The 20,173-nt window shown below is 43.7% G+C and overlaps 1 protein-coding gene across 1 annotated transcript in view; it reads left to right on the top strand.

Annotated features, from left to right (window-relative positions):
• Positions 1 to 20,173, top strand: part of sptbn5 (spectrin, beta, non-erythrocytic 5) — a 311,695-nt gene that overhangs the window by 246,731 nt on the left and 44,791 nt on the right. Inside the window, exons 39-41 of the mRNA XM_059987546.1 lie at positions 18,426 to 18,578; positions 19,117 to 19,308; positions 20,072 to 20,161. Of these exons, the coding sequence (XP_059843529.1) occupies positions 18,426 to 18,578; positions 19,117 to 19,308; positions 20,072 to 20,161 (435 nt within the window). The remainder of the gene's footprint in view (positions 1 to 18,425; positions 18,579 to 19,116; positions 19,309 to 20,071; positions 20,162 to 20,173) is intronic.

Raw genomic sequence — 20,173 nt, forward strand, 5'->3', positions numbered from 1 at the left:
CAACAGAAACACAGACACCAGTCTCTCCACAACAAAAACACAGACACCAGTCTCCCCACAACAGAAACCCAGACCCCAGTCTCCGCACAACAGAAACCCAGACCCCAGTCTCTCCACAACAGAAACACAGACCCCAGTCTCCCCACAACTGAAACTCAGACCCCAGTCTCTCCACAACAGAAACACAGGCCCCAGTCTCTCCACAACAGAAACCCAGACGCCAGTCTCCCCACAAAAGAAACACAGACCCCAGTATCCCCGCAACAGAAACCCAGACCCAAGTATCTCCACAACAGAAACCCAGACCCCAGTCTCCCCACAACAGAAACACAGTCCCCAGTCTCTCCACAACAGAAACACAGACCCCAGTATCCCCACAACAGAAACACAGACCCCAGTCTCCCCACAACTGAAACCTAGACCCCAGTATCTCCACAACAGAAATACAGACCCCAGTCTCTCCACAACAGAAACCCAGACCCCAGTATCCCCAGAACAGAAACACAGACCCCAGTCTCCCCACAACTGAAACCCAGACCCCAGTCTCTCCAGAACCGAAACCTAGACCCCAGTATCTCCACAACAGAAATACAGACCCCAGTATCCCCGCAACAGAAACACAGACCCCAGTATCGCCACAACAGAAACACAGACCCCAGTCTCTCCACAACAAAAACACAGACCCCAGTCTCCCCACAACAGAAACCCAGACCCCAGTCTCTCCACAACAGGAACACAGACCCCAGTCTCCCCACAACTGAAACTCAGACCCCAGTCTCTCCACAACAGAAACAGAGGCCCCAGTCTCTCCAAAGCAGAAACCCAGACCCCAGTCTCCCCGCAACAGAAACACAGACCCCAGTATCCCCACAACTGAAACCCAGACCCCAGTATCCCCACAACTGAAACCCAGACCCCAGTCACTCCACAAGATAAACCCAGACCCCAGTCTCCCCACAACAGAAACCCAGACCCCAGTCTCCCCACAACTGAAACCCAGACACCAGTATCTCCACAACAGAAATACAGACCCCAGTCTCTCCACAACAGAAACACAGACCCCAGTCTCCCCACAACAGAAAACCAGAGCCCGGTCTCCCCACAACAGAAACACAGACCCCAGTATCCCCACAGCAGAAACCCAGACCCCAGTATCTCCACAACAGAAACCCAGACCCCAGTCTCCCCACAACAGAAACCCAGACCCCAGTCTCCCCACAACAGAAACACACACCCCAGTCTCCCCACAACTGAAACCCAGACCCCAGTATCCCCACAACAGGAACACAGACCCCAGTCTCCCAAATACAGAAACACAGACCGCAGTCTCTCCCCAACAGCAATTCTGACCCTGGTGTCCCCACAACAGAAACTCAGACCACAGTCTCTCCACAACAGAAACCCAGACCACAGTCTCTCCACAACAGAAACACAGACCCCAGTCTCTCCACAACAGAAACCCTGACCCCAGTATCCCCACAACAGAAACACAGACCCCAGTCTCCCCACAACATTAACCCAGACCCCAGTATCCGCACAACTGAAACCCGGACCCCAGTCTCTCCACAACTGAAACCCAGACCCCAGTTTCTCCACAACAGAAACACAGACCCCAGTATCACCACAACTGAAACACAGACCCCAGTCTCTCCACAAAAGAAACCCAGACCCCAGTCGCTCCACTACAGAAACCCAGAACCCAGTCTCCCCACAACAGAAACCCAGACCCCAGTCTCCCCACAACAGAAAACCAGACCCCAGTATCCCCACAACAGAAACACAGACCCCAGTCTCTCCACAACTGAAACCCAGACCCCAGTATCCCCACAACTGAAACCCAGACCCCAGTCTCTCCACAACAGAAACCCAGACCCGAGTCTCTCCACAACAGAAACACAGACCCCAGTATCCCCACAACTGAAACATAGACCCCAGTCGCTCCACAACAGAAACCCAGACCCCAGTCGCTCCACAACAGAACCCAGACCCCAGTCTCTCCACAACAGAAACCCAGACACCAGTCTCTCCACAACAGAAACACAGACCCCAGTATCCCCACAACTGAAACACAGACCCCAGTCGCTCCACAACAGAAACCCAGACCCCAGTCTCTCCACAACAGAAACCCAGACCCCAGTAACCCTACAAGAGAAGCACAGACCCCAGTCTCCCCACAACTGAAACTCAGACCTCAGTCTCCCCACAACTGTAACCCAGACCCCAGCATCCCAACAACAGAAACCCAGACCGCAGTCTCCCCACAACAGAAACCCAGACCACAGTCTCCCCACAACTGAAACACAGACACCAGTATCCCCACAACAGAAACCCAGACCCCAGTATCCCAACAACAGAAACCCACACCCCAATCTCTCCACAACAGAAACCCAGACCCCAGTATCCCCACAACAGAAACACAGACCCCAGTATCCCCACAACAGAAACACAGACCCCGGTCTCTCCACAATAGAAACCGAGACCCCAGTATCTCCACAACTGAAACAGAGACCCCTGTCTCTCCACAACAAAAACACAGACCCCAGTCTCCCCACAACAGAAACCCATACCCCAGTCTCCCCACAACAGAAACCCAGACCACAGTCTCTCCACAACAGAAACACAGACCCCAGTCTCCCCACAACTGAAACCCAGACCCCAGTCTCCCCACAACAGAAATACAGACCCCAGTATCCCTACAAGAGAAACACAGACCCCAGTCTCCCCACAACTGAAACACAGACCCCAGTCTCCCCACAACTGTAACCCAGACCCCAGTATCCCCACAACAGAAACCCAGACCCCAGTATCCCCACAACAGAAACCCAGACCGCAGTCTCCCCACAACAGAAACACAGACCCCAGTCTCCCCACAACATAAACCCAGACCCCAGTCTCTCCACAACAGAAACACAGACCTCAGTCGCTCCACAACAGAAACCCAGACCCCAGTCTCTCCACAACAGAAACCCAGACGGCGCAGTCTCTCCACAACAGAAACCCAGACCCCAGTATCCCTACAAGAGAAACACAGACCCCAGTCTCCCCACAACTGAAACACAGACCCCAGTCTCCCCACAACTGTAACCCAGACCCCAGTATCCCCACAATAGAAACCCACACCCCAGTATCCCCACAACAGAATCCCAGACCGCAGTCTCCCCACAACAGAAACACAGACCGCAGTCTCCCCACAACAGAAACCCAGACCCCAGTCTCCCCACAACTGAAACCCAGACCCCAGTATCCCCACAACAGAAACATAGACCCCAGTCTCTCCACAACAGAAACACAGACCCCAGTCTCTCCACAACAGAAACACAGACCCCAGTCACTCCACAACAGAAACCCAGACCCCAGTCTCTCCACAACAGAAACCCAGACCCCAGTATCCCCACAACTGAAACCCAGACCCCAGTCTCCCCACAACTGAAACCCAGACCCCAATCTCCCCACAACAGAAACCCAGACCCCAGTCTCCCCACAACAGAATCCCAGACCCCAGTATCCCCACATCTGAAACCCAGACCCCAATCTCCCCACAACAGAAACCCAGACCCCAGTCTCCCCACAACTGAAACCCAGACCCCAGTATCCCCACAACAGAAACACAGACCCCAGTCTCTCCACAACAGAAACACAGACCCCAGTACCCCCACAACAGAAACACAGACCCCATCTCCCCACAACATAAACTCAGACCCCATCTCCCCACAACAGAAGTACAAACCCCAGTATCCACACAACAGAAGCACAGACCCCATTCTCCCCACAACAGAAACACAAAAACCATTCTCCCCACAACAGAAACACAGACTCCTAGCAATTCCACCTTAGCTTGCTTTCTCAAGGCTGCTGAATATGAAATTATCTGTCCCCTTAGAAAAGATTTCTAGGTGTCCCATATATCCAGCTTTGACATTCCTTCAGTTGTATTAAATACAATAAATAAAGAAATTTGCTCCTTAATAAAATTAAGAGAAGCTGGATCCTGTTTACAATACTGGGTTCAATCTCTACTGTGTGATTTTCAAAAATCTATCCAAAAGCTTAAGGGTTAACTTTAAAGGCACGTGATCTGAGAGTGCAATGATGTCATACGCACATTCACAATGGAATTTAACAGACGTGTATTTAAAAGAAAGTAATCAATTCGAGAATATTTGTGATGGATGTGATAGAAAAATGGGGTGTTTATATGTCCAAATATCGACAAGGCCATACTCTAATAAAAAAGAGTTAATACTAGCTGCCGCTTTATTAGGAAGCGACGGATTGGTTGATGACCTGTCAATCGCCGGATTTAAGGAACAATTAAAGTCACCACTCATGATCAGCTTATATTCATTGAGATTCGGTAACTCTGAAAAAAGTTTCTTAAAAACATCAGAATTATCTACATTACACACCAGAGCTACCTTTTGCTCACATAATAAACCAGTAACAATTAAATATCTTCTAATTGAATCAGTAGTAGTATTAAGGAGTACAAAAGGGATTTTGGGACTAGAAATATAGAGACGCCTCTTGTTTTACTATCCAACAGCGAGTGAAATAAAGGCCCTTTCCAAAACTGAAAAAACCTGTCCTCATCCTGTTTTCGTATATGATTTTCTTGTGCTAAAATAATATCAGCATTAAGTGTTTTTAATTTCTTAAAATTCTTTTTACGCTTAATGGGATGATTGACACCGTTCCAATTCCAAGATATTATATTGATTTTATTAACATCCATGTTTAAAATTGAGTTTAATATTATATAAAAGAAATGTTAGGCAAGTACAGATTAAAACAAAAGGCGCGGGTACAACCAGAAGGAGTGACACATTTATGAAAGAGGAATCCATCAAAAGAACTGCCCAATCAAGAAAAGAACCTACTCTAATAGACCCCTCCCCCCTCCCGCTACCCAACAGATAGAAATGAAGGAACCGATAGGCTGGTCCCATGCTAACTAATAACCCTTGATAGATAAAGCGTATTCAGTTAAACCTACTGAAGGCCTATATAAAGAAAGGGTCGAACTTCAATCACAGTATGATTTGCTTCTGACCTTTCCCATTGAACAGCAAATTTTTAAACCTAAAAGTTTATTTTATATACATGGGGAAAAATCTGCCAAACTTTTAGCGGGTCAGTTCAAGGCTGGGATGGTCAGAAGACAGATTTTTAAAATTTGCTGACCAAATAGAACAGAAACTTCAGATCCTTATGAAATTAATAAGATATTTATGGACTTTTATTCTAATCTTTATAAATCTGAATTTTCTGATAGTAATATTACTATGAACAGATTTTTGCAAAGGTTAAACATACCTCAAATTTCGATTCAAGATGCCGATATGTTAGATGCACCTCTTAAACAAGAGGAGATAGCCAAGGCTATATCCTCTATTAAATTAGGTAAAGCTCTGGGACCTGATGGTTATATAGTAGAATTTTACAAGACCTTTCATGAAATGCTTATACCACACCTTCATCAAACATTCACTGATTCTACATCCTCTGGGAACCTTCCTAAAACTTTTTATGAAGCACTAATTTCATTGATTCCAAAAAAAGGAAAAGACCCACTGGAATGTGTATCCTATAGACCTATTTCTTTACTGAATGTAGATTTTAAAATCCTGTCTAAGATTCTAGCAAATAGGCTTGAGAATATCTTGCCTAATGTTATCTCAAATGGTCAAACAATATTTATTAAAAATAGGTACTCACATTTTAATATTCAAAGATTATTAAATATCATTTATTCCCCCTCAGCCAAAGAATCTGAATGTATTGTATCTTTGGATGCAGAGAAAGCCTTTGATAGGGTGGAGTGGCTTTATCTATTTCAAGTTTTGAAGAGGTTCAATTTTGGTCCATGATTTATTTCCTGGATTAAATTGATTCATCATGCCCCGGTAGCTGCAGTTCTAACTAATAATCCAAAGTCTCTTTACTTTAGATTATATAGAGGTACCCGTCAGGGTTGTCCCCTCAGTCCTTTATTATTTAGTTTGGCTTTAGAACCACTTGCTATTGCTCTTAGGGGTTCCAATTCTGTGCAGGGTATTAGGAGAGGGGATAAATTGCATAAGATTTCATTATACGTGGATGATTTATTAGTTTACATTTCAAATCCTAAGAAATCTATTCCTTCTATGTTATCTATGTTTATGGAATTTGGTGCTTTTTCTGGATATAAACTTAATTTACATAAAAATGAATTATTTCCTATTAATAATTATTTTGATTATTATGATCAAATACCTTTTAATATTGCCAAAAACCATTGTACTTACCTTGGTATCAAAATTACTAAAAATTTTAAAGACCTATATAGGTATAATTTCTCCCCTTTAGTTGAATATATTTAACAGGTGCTTTCTAAATGGTCACCTATGTCGATGTCATTGATAGGTCGAATAAATGCTATAAGAATGGTTATTCTACCGAAATTTTTATATACATTTCAAGCAGTTCCCTCTTTTGTTCCAAAAACATTTTTGATAAAAATAGATTCTCTGATTTTGTCTTATGTTTGGAATAATAAAAGCTCTAGAGTAAATAAACTTTTATTGCAAAAACCAAAAAAAGATGGAGGACTGGCTTTACCAAACTTTAGATTTTATTATCGGGCAATTAATATTTGTTATCTTACTTTCTGTATTTATGATATAGACGACCAAGATCGCCCTTCATGGTTACAGTTGGAGGAAAATTCAATAATGGAGTTTTCATTATTAGGAGTTCCCCTTCCGTTTTCGCTCTCCAGAATAGGTAGACAAGCTCTCAACCCTATTGTTAAACATACTTTATAAATTTGGTTTCAATTTCATAGATTTTTTGAATTAACTGATTTTTTACTTCCTAGTAATATTTATTCTGATTTCTTTTTTAAACCATCAACTTTGGATAAGGCTTTTCTAACATGGAAAATTAAGGGAATAAAAAATTTTTTAGATTTGTTTTTACAAGACTGCTTAATGTCTTTTTCACAGTTAATGGATAAATATGATATCTTTAATACACATTTTTTCAGGTATTTACAGGTTAGGATTTTTTTACGTGATTTTTTACCAAATTACCCCTTGGCCTGCTCTTTAAATTTGGCTTACATTATTTTTCAGTTTAAACCTTTTCAAAAATGATTAATAGCTATCATTTATAAACAGTTAATGAATGCTCGCATATCACCTAATGATAGGGTTCAATGCACTTGGGAAGTAGAACTTCAATATTCACTTTCAGATAATCAATGGAGTAAAAATTATTATTTAGTCAATAATTCATCTATCTGCACTCGTCATATTTTAATTCAGTTTAAGATAGTACACAGGGCCCATATGTCCAAAGATAAATTGGCGCATATTTTTCCTAATACAAGCCCTATTTGTGACAGATGTAATGCAGAAGTGGCTACTCTAACCCGTATATGTTGGTCATGTGCAAGTTCAAATAATTTTTGGAGGAATGTGTTTGGAATATTATCTAAAGTTTTGATATGGATGTTCAACCTAATCCACTAACAGCAATTTTTGGGATTATTCCAGAGGAAGCAAGCAAAGTGTCTGCTTCCGTCCAACATGTGATAGCTTTTTCAACTTTACTGGCTAGGAGAGCTATTTTGCTACACTGGAAAGAATCTAACCCACCTACTGTTTTCTATTGGCTCTCCTCCATTATGTCATGTCTAAGTTTGGAGAAAATTAGAAGCCGGATATTTGATACATTCTTTAATTTTGAACAAGTCTGGCGACCCATTATTCAATATTTTCACATGATTTAAGTTATCTTTATTTATTTATTTTTCTTTATTCTCTTTGGGGAAAATCCTGACCCACGAAGGTTCGGAGATGAAGGATGTGCTTTTTTTCTCTCTGTTTTTTTAAATTTTATCCTCAATTGGACTGCCCAATCTTTCTTTTTCTTTCCTTTTTTTTTTCTTTCTCTTATTTCAGAATTGTAGTGACTGGCCTTTTCTCTCAGACACTCTTGAAGTCGATTATCTAGCCTGGTGGCTAGAGAGATCAGTGAGTCCGGGCTGTCCGCATCATCCCTCACTACCAGATCATCTTTTATCTTATCTGAGAGACCCTGTCGGAACACCTCATCATTCCACCCAGAGTCAGCCGCTAATGTTCAGAACTCGATGAAGTGTTTTGCTACACTTTGCAAACCCTACCAACGAGTTAGCAAGTGCTTAGCAGCATCCTTACCGCGAATGGGCAAAGACCTTCCTCATTTCGGAGAAGAAGGAGGGGAAGGGGGAACAGACCTCTGGTCGGTTGTCCCAGATTGCGGTGGCCCATGACAAGGCATCCCCTCGTAACAGTCCCATGATGAACGCAATCCTTGATCTGTCCAAGGTGTACGTACATAGCTGTTGCTCAAAGACCAAAGAGCGTTATAATAAGAAAGCCCGGCACTTCCCTAGGTCCCCAGTGTAGGGTTCCGGTTCGGGTACGTAAGACTCTCGAGGGGATTGTGTTGCTGATCCCTGGCTGGTGAAGGCCTGTTGCATGGGGTCACTGTCCGCTGGGTTCATTCTTGGCCAGCTTATTCTGTTGCAGGGACGAGGCTGGGGATGAACCCAGGTGCAGGACGCAGGCGTGGAGGCAGACTTGTGAGGCGTTAGCACCATTGTGAGCAGGAAACCGGTATCCAGGAGAGTCTTTACACAGAGACAATGTTTAAGTAGAGTATCCAGGAAATGATATGGAGCTTAGAACTGGCAGTCCTGAGGAATCAGGAAATGAGGTTTACTCACACTAGAGTCAACAGACAAACTGGCAAAGTGTGGCTATGATGCCCGAGTTTTATCCTATGTTCACTAATGGGAACCAGGAGTGCTGTAAATAGTGGAACTGGGAAAGATTGGAAATCAGACGAGGGGCTTAAGGCCCAATTAAGGAGGTAATAGCAAGGTGGGGAATTGCCGGATGGGACCATGACACAGTCTCCCCATAGCAGAAACACAAACCCCAGTCTCCCCATAGCAGAAACACAGACCCCAGTAACATTTCCCAAGTGGTTGTAAATCAGAAATTGGGAGAAAAGTCCTTGAGGAAGTTGGAACACCAGGAAGTAGTGCCTAGCAAACTATTGGAACCATAAGCTGACAAATCTCTGAATACTGATGAACTTCACCCTCGTCTTAAATGAGTGCTGAGCAAGGTAGTAGATGTGTTGAGGGTTTTGATGTTTCAGACTTCCCCAGATTTGGCAAAGGTTCCATTATTTTGGAAGAGAGCAATCTGTACTCAATTATTTTATTAAAAGTGCAGGAAACTTCAGGTAACTGAGAAAATATTCAAAGCTGTGAATACTGATGTTGTATCAAACACTTAGAAAAAATGCAGAATAATCAAGCAAAGTCATGATAGTATTGTGAAAAAGAAATCATGTTTGACCAATGTACTGGAGGTCTTTGAAATAGCAATGTGCTGTGGATGAAGGGGAATTTGAGAATGTACTTTAGATTTCTAAAATACATTTTCTAAGGTGCTGTACTGGTTGGTATTATGGAAAATAAAAGCTCAGGGTATATGAGTTAACATTGCTGTAAGCAGGAGATTGGTTGCAAACAGGAAACTGATTGTAAATGGATCTTTTTCTAGGTTGGTAAAATGCAATACCATAACGATCAGAACAGGGACTTCAAGCTTTTCCGATTTATGTAAGTGACTTGGATGAGGGCAGAAAGATTTTGCCGTTTTGTCTGCTAATGACACAAAGATGAACTAAGTTATAAGGGGGCTTCAGAGAGATATAAACAGATGAAGTGAGTGGTCGAAGATCCAAGTGTGGCATAACTCGAGGCATATGACATCGACAGAGAAGTTATAAGGGGGCTTCTTGCTGAAATGACGAGAGGTTGCTGAGATGTGGAGGGATCTGGGTGGCCTAATGCTTGATTTGCAAAAAGGCTGGAATATAGGTTTTACAAGTATTGGTATTTGTTTATTATTGTTGCATGTACTGTACCACGATACAGTGAAAAACTTACCTTGCGTACTGTTAATACAGATCAAACCATCAAGGACATACGCACAGAAAGCTGCCAGGAAAGGGCCAGTAACCACCCTGCTCATGGACTGTCTGTCCTACCCCAACCAGGGAGGAGGCTACGTAGCATCCACACCAGGACCACCAGACTCAAAAGCAGTTACTTTCCCAAGTAGTAACACCTTCACCCACAAACCCACCCCTCCACACCACCCCCATCACCACTACTTCAGATCTCCCGTCAGAGTCTCATTTTGTTCCGACAATCCTGCGCCTAGCCTCACTTTATAGACATGCATTCAATCTATATCTCTATATCTATCTATCTATCTATCATCTATCTATCTATATATTTATTTATAAGTGTTTATACTTATCTTTATTGGGTTTTCTCGTGCTGCATTGAATCCTGAGTAACAAAATTCCTGTGTGCTGGAAATGACATTAAATAATCGTGAATCTTGAGTCTATCATTGAAGTTGAAGGTAAAGACAATAACAATACAGTGTAAAAGCAACTGAGAAAGCTCAGGTAAACAATCAAGTGCCAGGTGATAACATGGTAAGTTGAGAGGTCAAGGTTCCATCTTATTGTACAAGATAAAGAGGAATTAGAAATTGATCATTTGCAAAGTTGACAAAACGTTCATTGAAAGAGGAACTGAATACAAAAGTAAGAAGGTTATGCTTCATTCTATAGGACATAAGAGAGATCACGCCTGGAGCACTGTGTAGGGCATTGATCTTATTTAAAAGAAAGATGTTGGGAGCAATTCAGAGAAGATTTACTGGATTCATTCTCACAAAAGGCAGGTCGGCTGATGAGGAAAGATTGAACGGAGGAGGCTGGTATCAACAGTAGATCAGAAGAGAAAAAGGGGGACATGAATGAGACATGTATGACCCTGAGGGTCATAGAGTAATACGGCACAGCAACACGCCCTTTGGCCCAGCATATCCGTGCCGGTCAGTCCCACTTGCCCACATGACAGGAAAATGTGAAGATGTTTTCTCAAGGGAAAACCTTGAACTCAGGATGACTATTTAACTATGAGGGCCTGCTCACAAATGAGGCAAAGCTTTTCTTCTCGTGGGGCAGCCTTACTCTTTGGAAATCTCATTATGAAAGAGTGGTGGAAGCAGAGTTTTTGAATCTATTTAAGGTGCAGAGAGATAAGCAAGTGGTTGATAGACAGGAAGTTAAAGTTGCAATCAAACCACCCCATTAAACAGTGGATCAGACTTGCCTTGAGTGCAATGGCTTATTCCTGTGTGTCTGTGTTCGTTGGATGTTGCCTTGATTATATCAGTGGTGCTCACTAATGAAATGGTGGAGTACCCTGTGATGCACCATCAATAACTCTCTCGGAGACGTGAGGCGAGATATCGGCTTTTATTGGCTGGAAGAAAGAACAAGCAGCAATTGACCACCACGCTACATCCTGGAGACTGAGGGCAGGGCTCAGGCCTCAATCGCCTTTATACGGGGGTCTGTGGGAGGAGCCACAGGAGCAGTCAGTGGGGGGGGGGGTGTCCAGACGGGTGTATGTTGACACAGGAGCAGTCAACAGGGTGTCCGCACCCTGCTAACAAGATCACTGATGAAATGGTGGAGTACCCTGTTAACGAGATCTATTTGAAGACTTCATATGAATACTCAACTTACTTCACAAATCTAAATGAAGGATGAAGCAAACACGCTACTTTGCTGCCCTTTTTCAACTTCTCCTGACGAACAAGCCAAGTAATAAAAAAAATAACAGAGTCACTGTTAGTAAGTCTGCCGATCTCTTCCTGGTGGCCTTTCCAGTTTTAATGGCTGCGTTGAACAAATAATCCCTCTCCAGGCCTCTCTTCCTCCTGCATCACTGAGTTTGCTGCCTGCCTGCCTGCCTTTCCCTTTCTGCCTGGTTAGTGAGCATGGTTGAGTGAGACAGTTGCCCCATCCCTCGTCCAGCAGGCCTACCCATCAATTCACTTCTCATTTTCCAATGCTTGGGACTTGCAAAGACATCTCCTGATGTTCACAACATTGGTAAGGTCTTGGTGCAGCCTCACTGTTTCCGATTCACATGAATAGGGTGATGCTCTCAATATAGTACAAACTGGCTTGTTGAGATGAATATTGATCTTCAAACATATGGGATGGTTTTTTCTTAAACTGGTGCAAAATCAGTTAAAGATACACTCATGAATTATTGATTTCCAAATGACTTCTGTGGAAAACTGTTAAATAATATAACATTGCATTTACTGAAAATTGAATGAGTGCAAATGCTACAATTCCGAAATAAAGCCACAAGTGCTGGAAGTAATCTGTATGAGAGGGAGGTATCATCCGTTACTTGTTCTGGTGAAAGGTGGTTGACCAGAAAAGTTCCCTTAGCTTTACTCATCACTGGTGCTGCCTGACTTGCTGAATATTTCCGGGATTGTTTTTCCACTACCTGTAACATTGCATTTAGTGTTTGTGGGTTAACATCTGCTTTTGCGTGCTAGCAGTGTTCTTGTGTATTTTTCTTACTAAGCAGATCTGAATTGGTTATAGTGGGTTTAAAGTACCATGTGTGTTAGGCTGGGATATTGTTGCAGTGTTACCAGGCTTTCAAATATGGCACCGGTAAACGGGCGATAGGTTACTTGTCTTCAGGAATCTTATCTGATTTGTGATAATACAACATCTTTCCGTCAAATTCCTTTTTATCTTTAGTTAACAAGAACTATCAATGGCAGTTTAACCTGGCATTGGTTGTTACTTGCAAGAGTGCTCTGAATTTTTACCACACTCTGTTTTCAGAAATGCTCCTGAACACTAGTCCTGAGAGACCTGGCAATATCCCAACCAGTAGCAACGGTTTCCTCTGACTACATCATAATTTTTCCTTAACGTTTTTCAAAACTTAAGTTGAATTACCCCTAATCTTTCTAAATTCCCAGGGTTTATTTCTAGCTTATGCGATCTCTCTCTTTTTAACCGTGCACTTCTCTGGCTGATCTACCCCACACTCCCTCTGCATCCAGTACCCCACTTCTGAGATATGGTTCCCAGAACACTTCACAGTAATGCAGGGCCATATACAGCAAGAAAATAACTCTTCATTCCTTGGATTTAAAGGCCAACTTTTCATTGGCTTTAAGTTCTGGACCATGATAATTTAATGATCTGTGTGAATGCACCTACAAAGATCTTTAGACCTCAACTGCTTTTATATTTTAGCAACTAAGAAAGTCTGTTGTTTATCCTTTTCTTTTAGGCCTGGCCTAAAACTGGATAGTTGAACAAATTAGGCTATTATGATGGGGTAAATATCTCTGTAGATGGTGGGATGGAGGTATGTCTCTCCCAAAGAAGGTGTAAAATGCTCCTTCGCTCAGCTAGCCTGCAGGTCACCCTTTGAGCAAGGTGTAGCACCTGCTTAGATCCCGATCAGGGACATGTGAAGCCCTGGGAGTAGGTGGTGGATGGTCATATGTGCAGCTAGTCCATATCACAAGTCCTGGTTATGCAACCACTGATGCCAGGCAGACAATCACTGAAGAATATTGAGAAAGGCAGGGGTCACCCATCTTGTAAAGACACTGCCCAGAAGAAGGTAATGGCAAACCACTCGTGTACAAAAATTTGCCAAGAACAGTCAAGGTCATGGAGACCATGATCACCATGTCATAAAATACGGCACAGAATGACGATGATGAAATATCTCTGACTTGGCAGTGGTATGATCTGTTATTTATAGAGGATAAATACTTCACAGCGAAGCAGGAGTAGAATTCCTGTATGAGTGCAACAAGTCACTAGGAGCAGGTTAATACAACGGGAAAGTGTTAGTAGTTTATGCATAACTGGATGAACATTGGATAGTACCGTCACATTGTAGCTGGTATTGTAGTGTTGTAGGTGGTATTGTCACATTGTAGATGGTGTTGAGGCACTGTAGGTGGTGTAGTGTTGTAGGTATTGTAGCATGTAGGTGTTGTTGCATTGTAGGTGGTGTTGTAGTGCTGTAGGTGGTGTTGTAGAATTGTAGGTGTTGTAGCGATGTAGGTGTGGTTATAGTATTGTAGGTGGCGTTGTAGCATTGTAGTTGGTGTTGTAGCATTGTGGGTACTGTTGTTTGATTGTAGGTGGAATAGCATTGTAGTTGGTGTTGTAGCATTGTGGGTACTGTTGTTTGATTGTAGGTGGAATAGCATTGTAGTTGGTGTTGTAGTGTTGTAGATGGTGTTGTAGTGATGTAGGTGGTGTAGCATTGTAGGTGATGTTGTAGCATTGGAGGTGGTGTTGTAACATTGTAGGTGGTGTTGTAGCATTGTAGGTGGTGTTGTAGCATTGGAGGTGGTGTTGTAACATTGTAGGTGGGGTTATAGCATTGTAGGTGGTGTTGTAGCACTGTGGGTGGTGTTGTAGCATTGTAGGTGATGTTGTAGCATTGGAGGTGGTGTTGTAACATTGTAGGTGGTGTTGTAGCATTGTAGTTGGTGTTGTAGCACTGTAGGTACTGTTGTTTGGTTGTAGGTGGAATAGTATTTTAGCTGGTGTTGTAGTGTTGTAGGTGGTGTAGCATTGTAGGTGGCATTGTAGCATCGGAGGTGGTGTTGTAACTTTGTAGGTGGAGTTATAGCATTGTAGGTGGTGTTGTAGCATTGTGGGTGGTGTTGTAGCATTGTAGGTGGTGTTGTAGCATTGTAGGTTGTTTTGTAACATTGTACATGGTGTTGTAGTGTTGTAGGTGGTGGTGTAGCATAGTAGAGGTTGATGCAGCACTGTAGGTGGTGTTGTACAATTGTAGGTGTTGTAGCGATGTAGGTGTGGTTATAGCATTGTAGGTGGTGTAGCATTGTAGGTACTATTGTATGATTATAGGTGGGATTGTAGCATTGTAGCTGGTGTTGTAGTTTTGTAGATGATGTAGCATTGTAGGTGGTGTTGCATTGTAGATGGTGTTGGAGTGTTGTAGGTGGTGTTGTAATGTTGTAGGTGTGTTGTAGATTGTAGGTGGTTTTGAGGCATCATAAGTGGTAGTGTAGCGATGTAGGTGTGGTTATAGCATTGTAGTTGGTGTTGTAGCATTGTAGGTACCGTTGTTTGATCGTAGGTGGTGTAGCATTGTAGCTGGTGTTGTAGGTGGTGTAACAGCATTGTAGGTGGTATTAGAGTGTTGTAGGTGGTGGTGTAGCATCGTAGGTGGGGATATTGCATTGTAGGTGGTGTTGTAACATTGTAGGTGGTGTTGTAGCATTGTAGGTGGCATTGTAGTATTGTAGGTGGTGTTGTAGTGTTGTAGGTGGTGTTGTAGCATTGTAGGTGGTGTTGTAGCATTGTAGGTGGTGTTGTAGTGTTGTAGGTGGTGTTGTAGCATTGTAGGTGGTGTTGTAGCATTGTAGGTGGTGTTGTAGTGTTGTAGGTGTTGTTTAATGACCTGGCAGTTCAGCATTATAAACAGCTGCATTCACACAACAACCACCAAGCTTTGCTCAGAGCCTTAGGAACAAATCAGTGATCCCGTGCTTCCCGATGTGCATAGCAGCAGTGTTGATTTTAGGAGCTGACAGCTCAGCTCTGGTCCTCATTGTGGCCCAGGCTGGTTTTTTCCAGTTACTCACTGTATCAGCGCAGCTCTTAGTCTAAAACAAAACTGCAGAATGTGTTTCCATCTGCACTGATCTCTATCCAACACTCAATGTTTCCATGGGTGATGCTCCCTGACACCCTTTATCTACCCTCAGGCTCAGCCTGTTCAGGGAGGGCACCACAACCTTTATCAAACCCAAGTGAACATTACAAACACTAGAGATAATATCACCCATAAGAAACTACAAAGGAATCAAATGAAATCAGGGACACCAATTTCACCAGATGCTGAAATCTAGAGAAAGAAGAAAACAACTTATTGGAGGGATAAATACATCAGGCGGCATCCATGCAGGGAAATGGGCAGTTCAGGTCGAGACCCTTAGTCTGGACGTTGTAGGATTGTATGTCATGACATAGTTGTTATACTTTCACAATCTTGCAAGGTTTTTATCTCTGCACAGTATTTGTGATATTATTTTCCATGTAATTGTAATGTTATTGCTAACCCTGGTTCTGAGCACAACCCACTACAGTGACCCACTGAAGGAGTCAGGCTTCATCTGATCAGATCTGTCTGCAGTTCCCCTGCATAGACAGATCAATACGTTACTGATCCCAAAGGAAATTTCCATGTTGCCAAGGTTACAACCTGACCATCAACCCACCTTTAAATAATATGAAATTATTTCCGATGTGACGATTGTTTGATCCATGTTCACCCCCACTTTCATTGTCCCTCCTGTTTCCTCTCATAACCCCACCCACACTAACTATTTTTGTCCATATTTTGAAATTGCATTCACTAAGGCTGAACCACTTGCTTATGTGAACAACTTTTCTCTGTTTCGTCATTATCATCATTATGTGCCGTGTCATATGACGTGGCCGGTCATGGTCTTTATCAAGACTCTTCAGAGATCATCTGCCTGGCACCAGTGGTCAGCCCCAGCTGCTCGTAGGATGGGAGGGCAGGGCCACACCTTGCCAAAGGAGACCTGCAGGCTAGTGGGGGGAAGGAACTCCTTACACCTCCTTTGGTAGAGAAATGAGACTCTGTCCTCGCCACAGGAGTCTAAACCTGCCATGATCTTTACCACCTCTATCATATCTTCTGTAAAGCCCCTTTGATTACCCTCGTTTACCCTAGGCCCTCTACTGGTCAGGGTCAACTGTGCCCTGGCTGTCCAGGTTCGATACACAAGCCAGGGCAGTACGATAGGGAGAGCGAGCTGTTAATCATGCCACTGGCACCCCCCCCTCCACTTCAGCTGATGAATCCAAAAGGAGAGCAGAGACCAACGCCATTACAGGAGCTACCAGTCGGCGTTGAACTGCCTTCGGGACTCCAAATGCCGACTTTACCCTCGGGGTTTACTCCCCAAGCCTTCCCCTTGATGGGTGTAGCCACAGGCAGCAGAGGTTTGAGATCAGAGTTTTCCTTCTCCTCGATGAGCTGCCGACCATCTGCCTGAAGCGAATGGTTTCGAGCCTTTGCCCTTCTCCTGTCAGTAGAAAGAGTTCTGTCTGGCTCGGCAGCTAAGCCACACATGGAGCTGGACTTGGTTGTCAGAGGTTATCTGAGATGCATGCCATTGGGAGCATTGAATAGGTAGTGGGGGCTTGTCCCCAATACTCCACCACCAGCCCCTCATGACCCCCCCCCCAGGTTAAGAGAATCTGAAGGAACCCCAGTTTAGCCTTGTCTAACCTGATCATCCAAGCTCCTTATTCCTGGAACCATTAAGCTTCTCTGTGTCATCCCTGGGCTTTCACATATCCCCTCCTGATGTCGTAAGATATAAGAGCAGAATTAGGCCATTCGGCCCATCAAGTGGATGTAAACTGACCTGATTTAATTGAGACACAAAAGGCTAGGGGTGCTGGCATCCAGATTGGAAAGACAGAAGCTGCAGGAACTCTGGGTCGGGAAGAAAGGGTCAACATTTGGGTCAAGACTGCTTTAGGACTGAGAGTGTTGAGTGGATATAGCTAGCCTCTGTTGCTATCTCCACCCCATATGTCCATTAATCTTTCTTTACCCGGATCCACCCATTTCTCATCTCTTTATACCAGCATTCTACCCTACACACTCTCAGCCACGGTGCACAGTCTCGACCAAAACATCAGGCATCCTTTGCCTGCACAGACACTGCCAGAGCCACCCATTCCCTCCAGCAGTTTGCTTTCTGCGCCTGGTTTCATCGACACTTTGATGCACTGTACGATGTTTTCCTAAATTGAAGTCCTTGTTAACATTGAAGTAACTGAGGTGATTTTTATTGGTAAATTAAAAGGCAAGGGGCAGTTCAGCATAATCTTCAGATATAGAAAGGGAAAGTACAGAGAAACTCTGGTTGAATCTTGAACTAAATTGATCTTAGCATTCAAAATTACTTACTCCCCGTTATGCCACTGGTGTTGAGGGCAGCAATGAAGGTCGTCCATCTCTGTCTGTCCTTGGCCCATCACAATCAGATGTAGGAGCATTCTTCATCGCTGTTTCTATAACAATTTTGTTTTACCAGTCAGGGTTGTTAGCCCTGAGCTAAACTCCTGAACCTGGAGGACTGCTGGTCCTCTACCCTTTGACCTCAATGGCATTGGTGACCCTACCAAGAGCCATAGCACAAGGTCCTGACTCCAGCCTACATAGCCCTCCGGGTCACTGAGGCACGCGGGCCTCTAGACCACGACAAGGTTGTGGTCCTCTTGGAGGAGCATTCAAAATATTGGTGTATAATTTTCTAAACAGGAGAGAGCAAGGGAATGGAAGAGTGCATGATGCTAGTCCAGAGAATGACCACCATTGTGTAAGGATACACCTTTCACTCTGGCTCAGCCTGCTGCTCTTTGTTTTCTAGGAAGACGACTGGATCACGGAAAGGATGCAGAAGTTAAAGGACACCTCTACAGACATCAGCGACCTGCAGGGAAAACTGAAGCTGCTACAGAAACACCAGACCTTTGAGGCAGAAATCATGGCCCACCAGGCCATTATTACAGGTGTTACGGAGGTCAGGATTTTTTGCCATCATCCACATGACAATCTAGTTACCTTTGCATGGCGAAGCCGCTGCTTCTCTCCGGCTTGTTTTCGTGACATCTTCTAGCTTGATGAACACCTCTCGTTCAGTTAGTGTTGTTCATGCCTAGGCCGTGTACCCAGCCCAATTGCAGCAGATCAGCCTTGTTTCTGACATGGATAAGCAAGGAAATAGGATAAGGAAATTCCTTACATCTGCTCCACCTGTACAGTCCACAATGTCTCTCTGTCCTTGGTGTTTATCAGAGATGCAATTAAATCCCTATGTCTTGTTGCAAATCTCTCTGTAAATTTCCCACAGAGACCTTCCCGTCCATTTTCAATGGCCTAATGGGTAACTCCCTTGTTCCTGAGTCAGAAGATTGTGTGTTCTAGTTCCCAGTCCTGAGATTACAGTTGTGAATACCTGTATCTGTGGTACTTCTTACGCTGTCTATCAGTGTTATGTCTTTACCCTGCTTTGAGGGTGTTCCCCTAACTGTGCTCCTTGTATTTTGCGCCCTTTAAAGATGGGTGAGATGCTATTATCTGGACACCATCCTAAATCCAGTGAAATCCGCCGTAGTATGAGGCACCTGCTGGAACGTTGGGAGCAGCTGAAGGTGGCAGTGGCTATGCGTGGTAAAATGTTGGAAGAAAACCGGGATTTCCTGGAATTCCTGCAAAAAGTCGAACAGGTTGAAGCGTGGATCAGAGATAAGGTAAGGGTGGTGGGAATTCCTTGTAACTTCTAGCCCTTCAGCTTCCTGATGCAGATCCATAGCAACTCTTGGGTGGAGACAAGGATTTGCAGAAGTACAATCCTTATAGCACGCTCAAGTCCCTGGGAATCACAAGCTTAGCTTCTAGGTTAGATATACAGTACTATACTTCATTGGAATAGTTGTAACTGGCTAACCCGCGCTCTGGGCAAAATGTCCCACTATTAAATGGTCAGTGTTACTGGAGATTTAAGTAGATTGTTACACACTTGCCTCTTGGTTCTCATCAAAATGTTTTAAATACTGTATTTGATTGCTTGTATTTTGGGCTCTATATGCAGAAAATTGGTCAGAAACGAAAACTATTTGTCCTGGGAATGGTAGCAGAACCTGTGACAGTAACTAAAATGCAACATTGTGGTGAGGAAAAGGGAAAGAACAAAAGGCAGGTGACTTCATTCACTTGTGAGCCTTTGGCTGGGTAATTAATACCCTGGGTGGACCACTTACCCACTCAGTTAGATGGGACGGTCCATGCTGTGACCATCCCATTTCTGACTCAGTTGTGATAGAAATTGCTTTTCATTCACTGAACAACAACTTAATCTACTATAATAAAAGCAGAGAAAGCTGGAAATATTCATTAAGTCAGGCACTATTTGTGCAAGAAGACGCAGAGATGCATTGCAAGTCAACGATACTTCATCAGAACTGAATTCTCTACGTTTATCATTTCACTGTGTTTCTTTCTGTCTGCTAACAGGAGGTGATGATCAATGTGGGTGATGTTGGCAAAGACTATGAACACTGCTCACAGTTGCAGAAAAAGCTCCACAAGTTCCATGGAACAGGGGTAGGTGCAGGA

This window comes from Hypanus sabinus, chromosome 2, assembly GCF_030144855.1.
Source record: "Hypanus sabinus isolate sHypSab1 chromosome 2, sHypSab1.hap1, whole genome shotgun sequence".
NCBI lineage: Eukaryota > Metazoa > Chordata > Chondrichthyes > Myliobatiformes > Dasyatidae > Hypanus > Hypanus sabinus.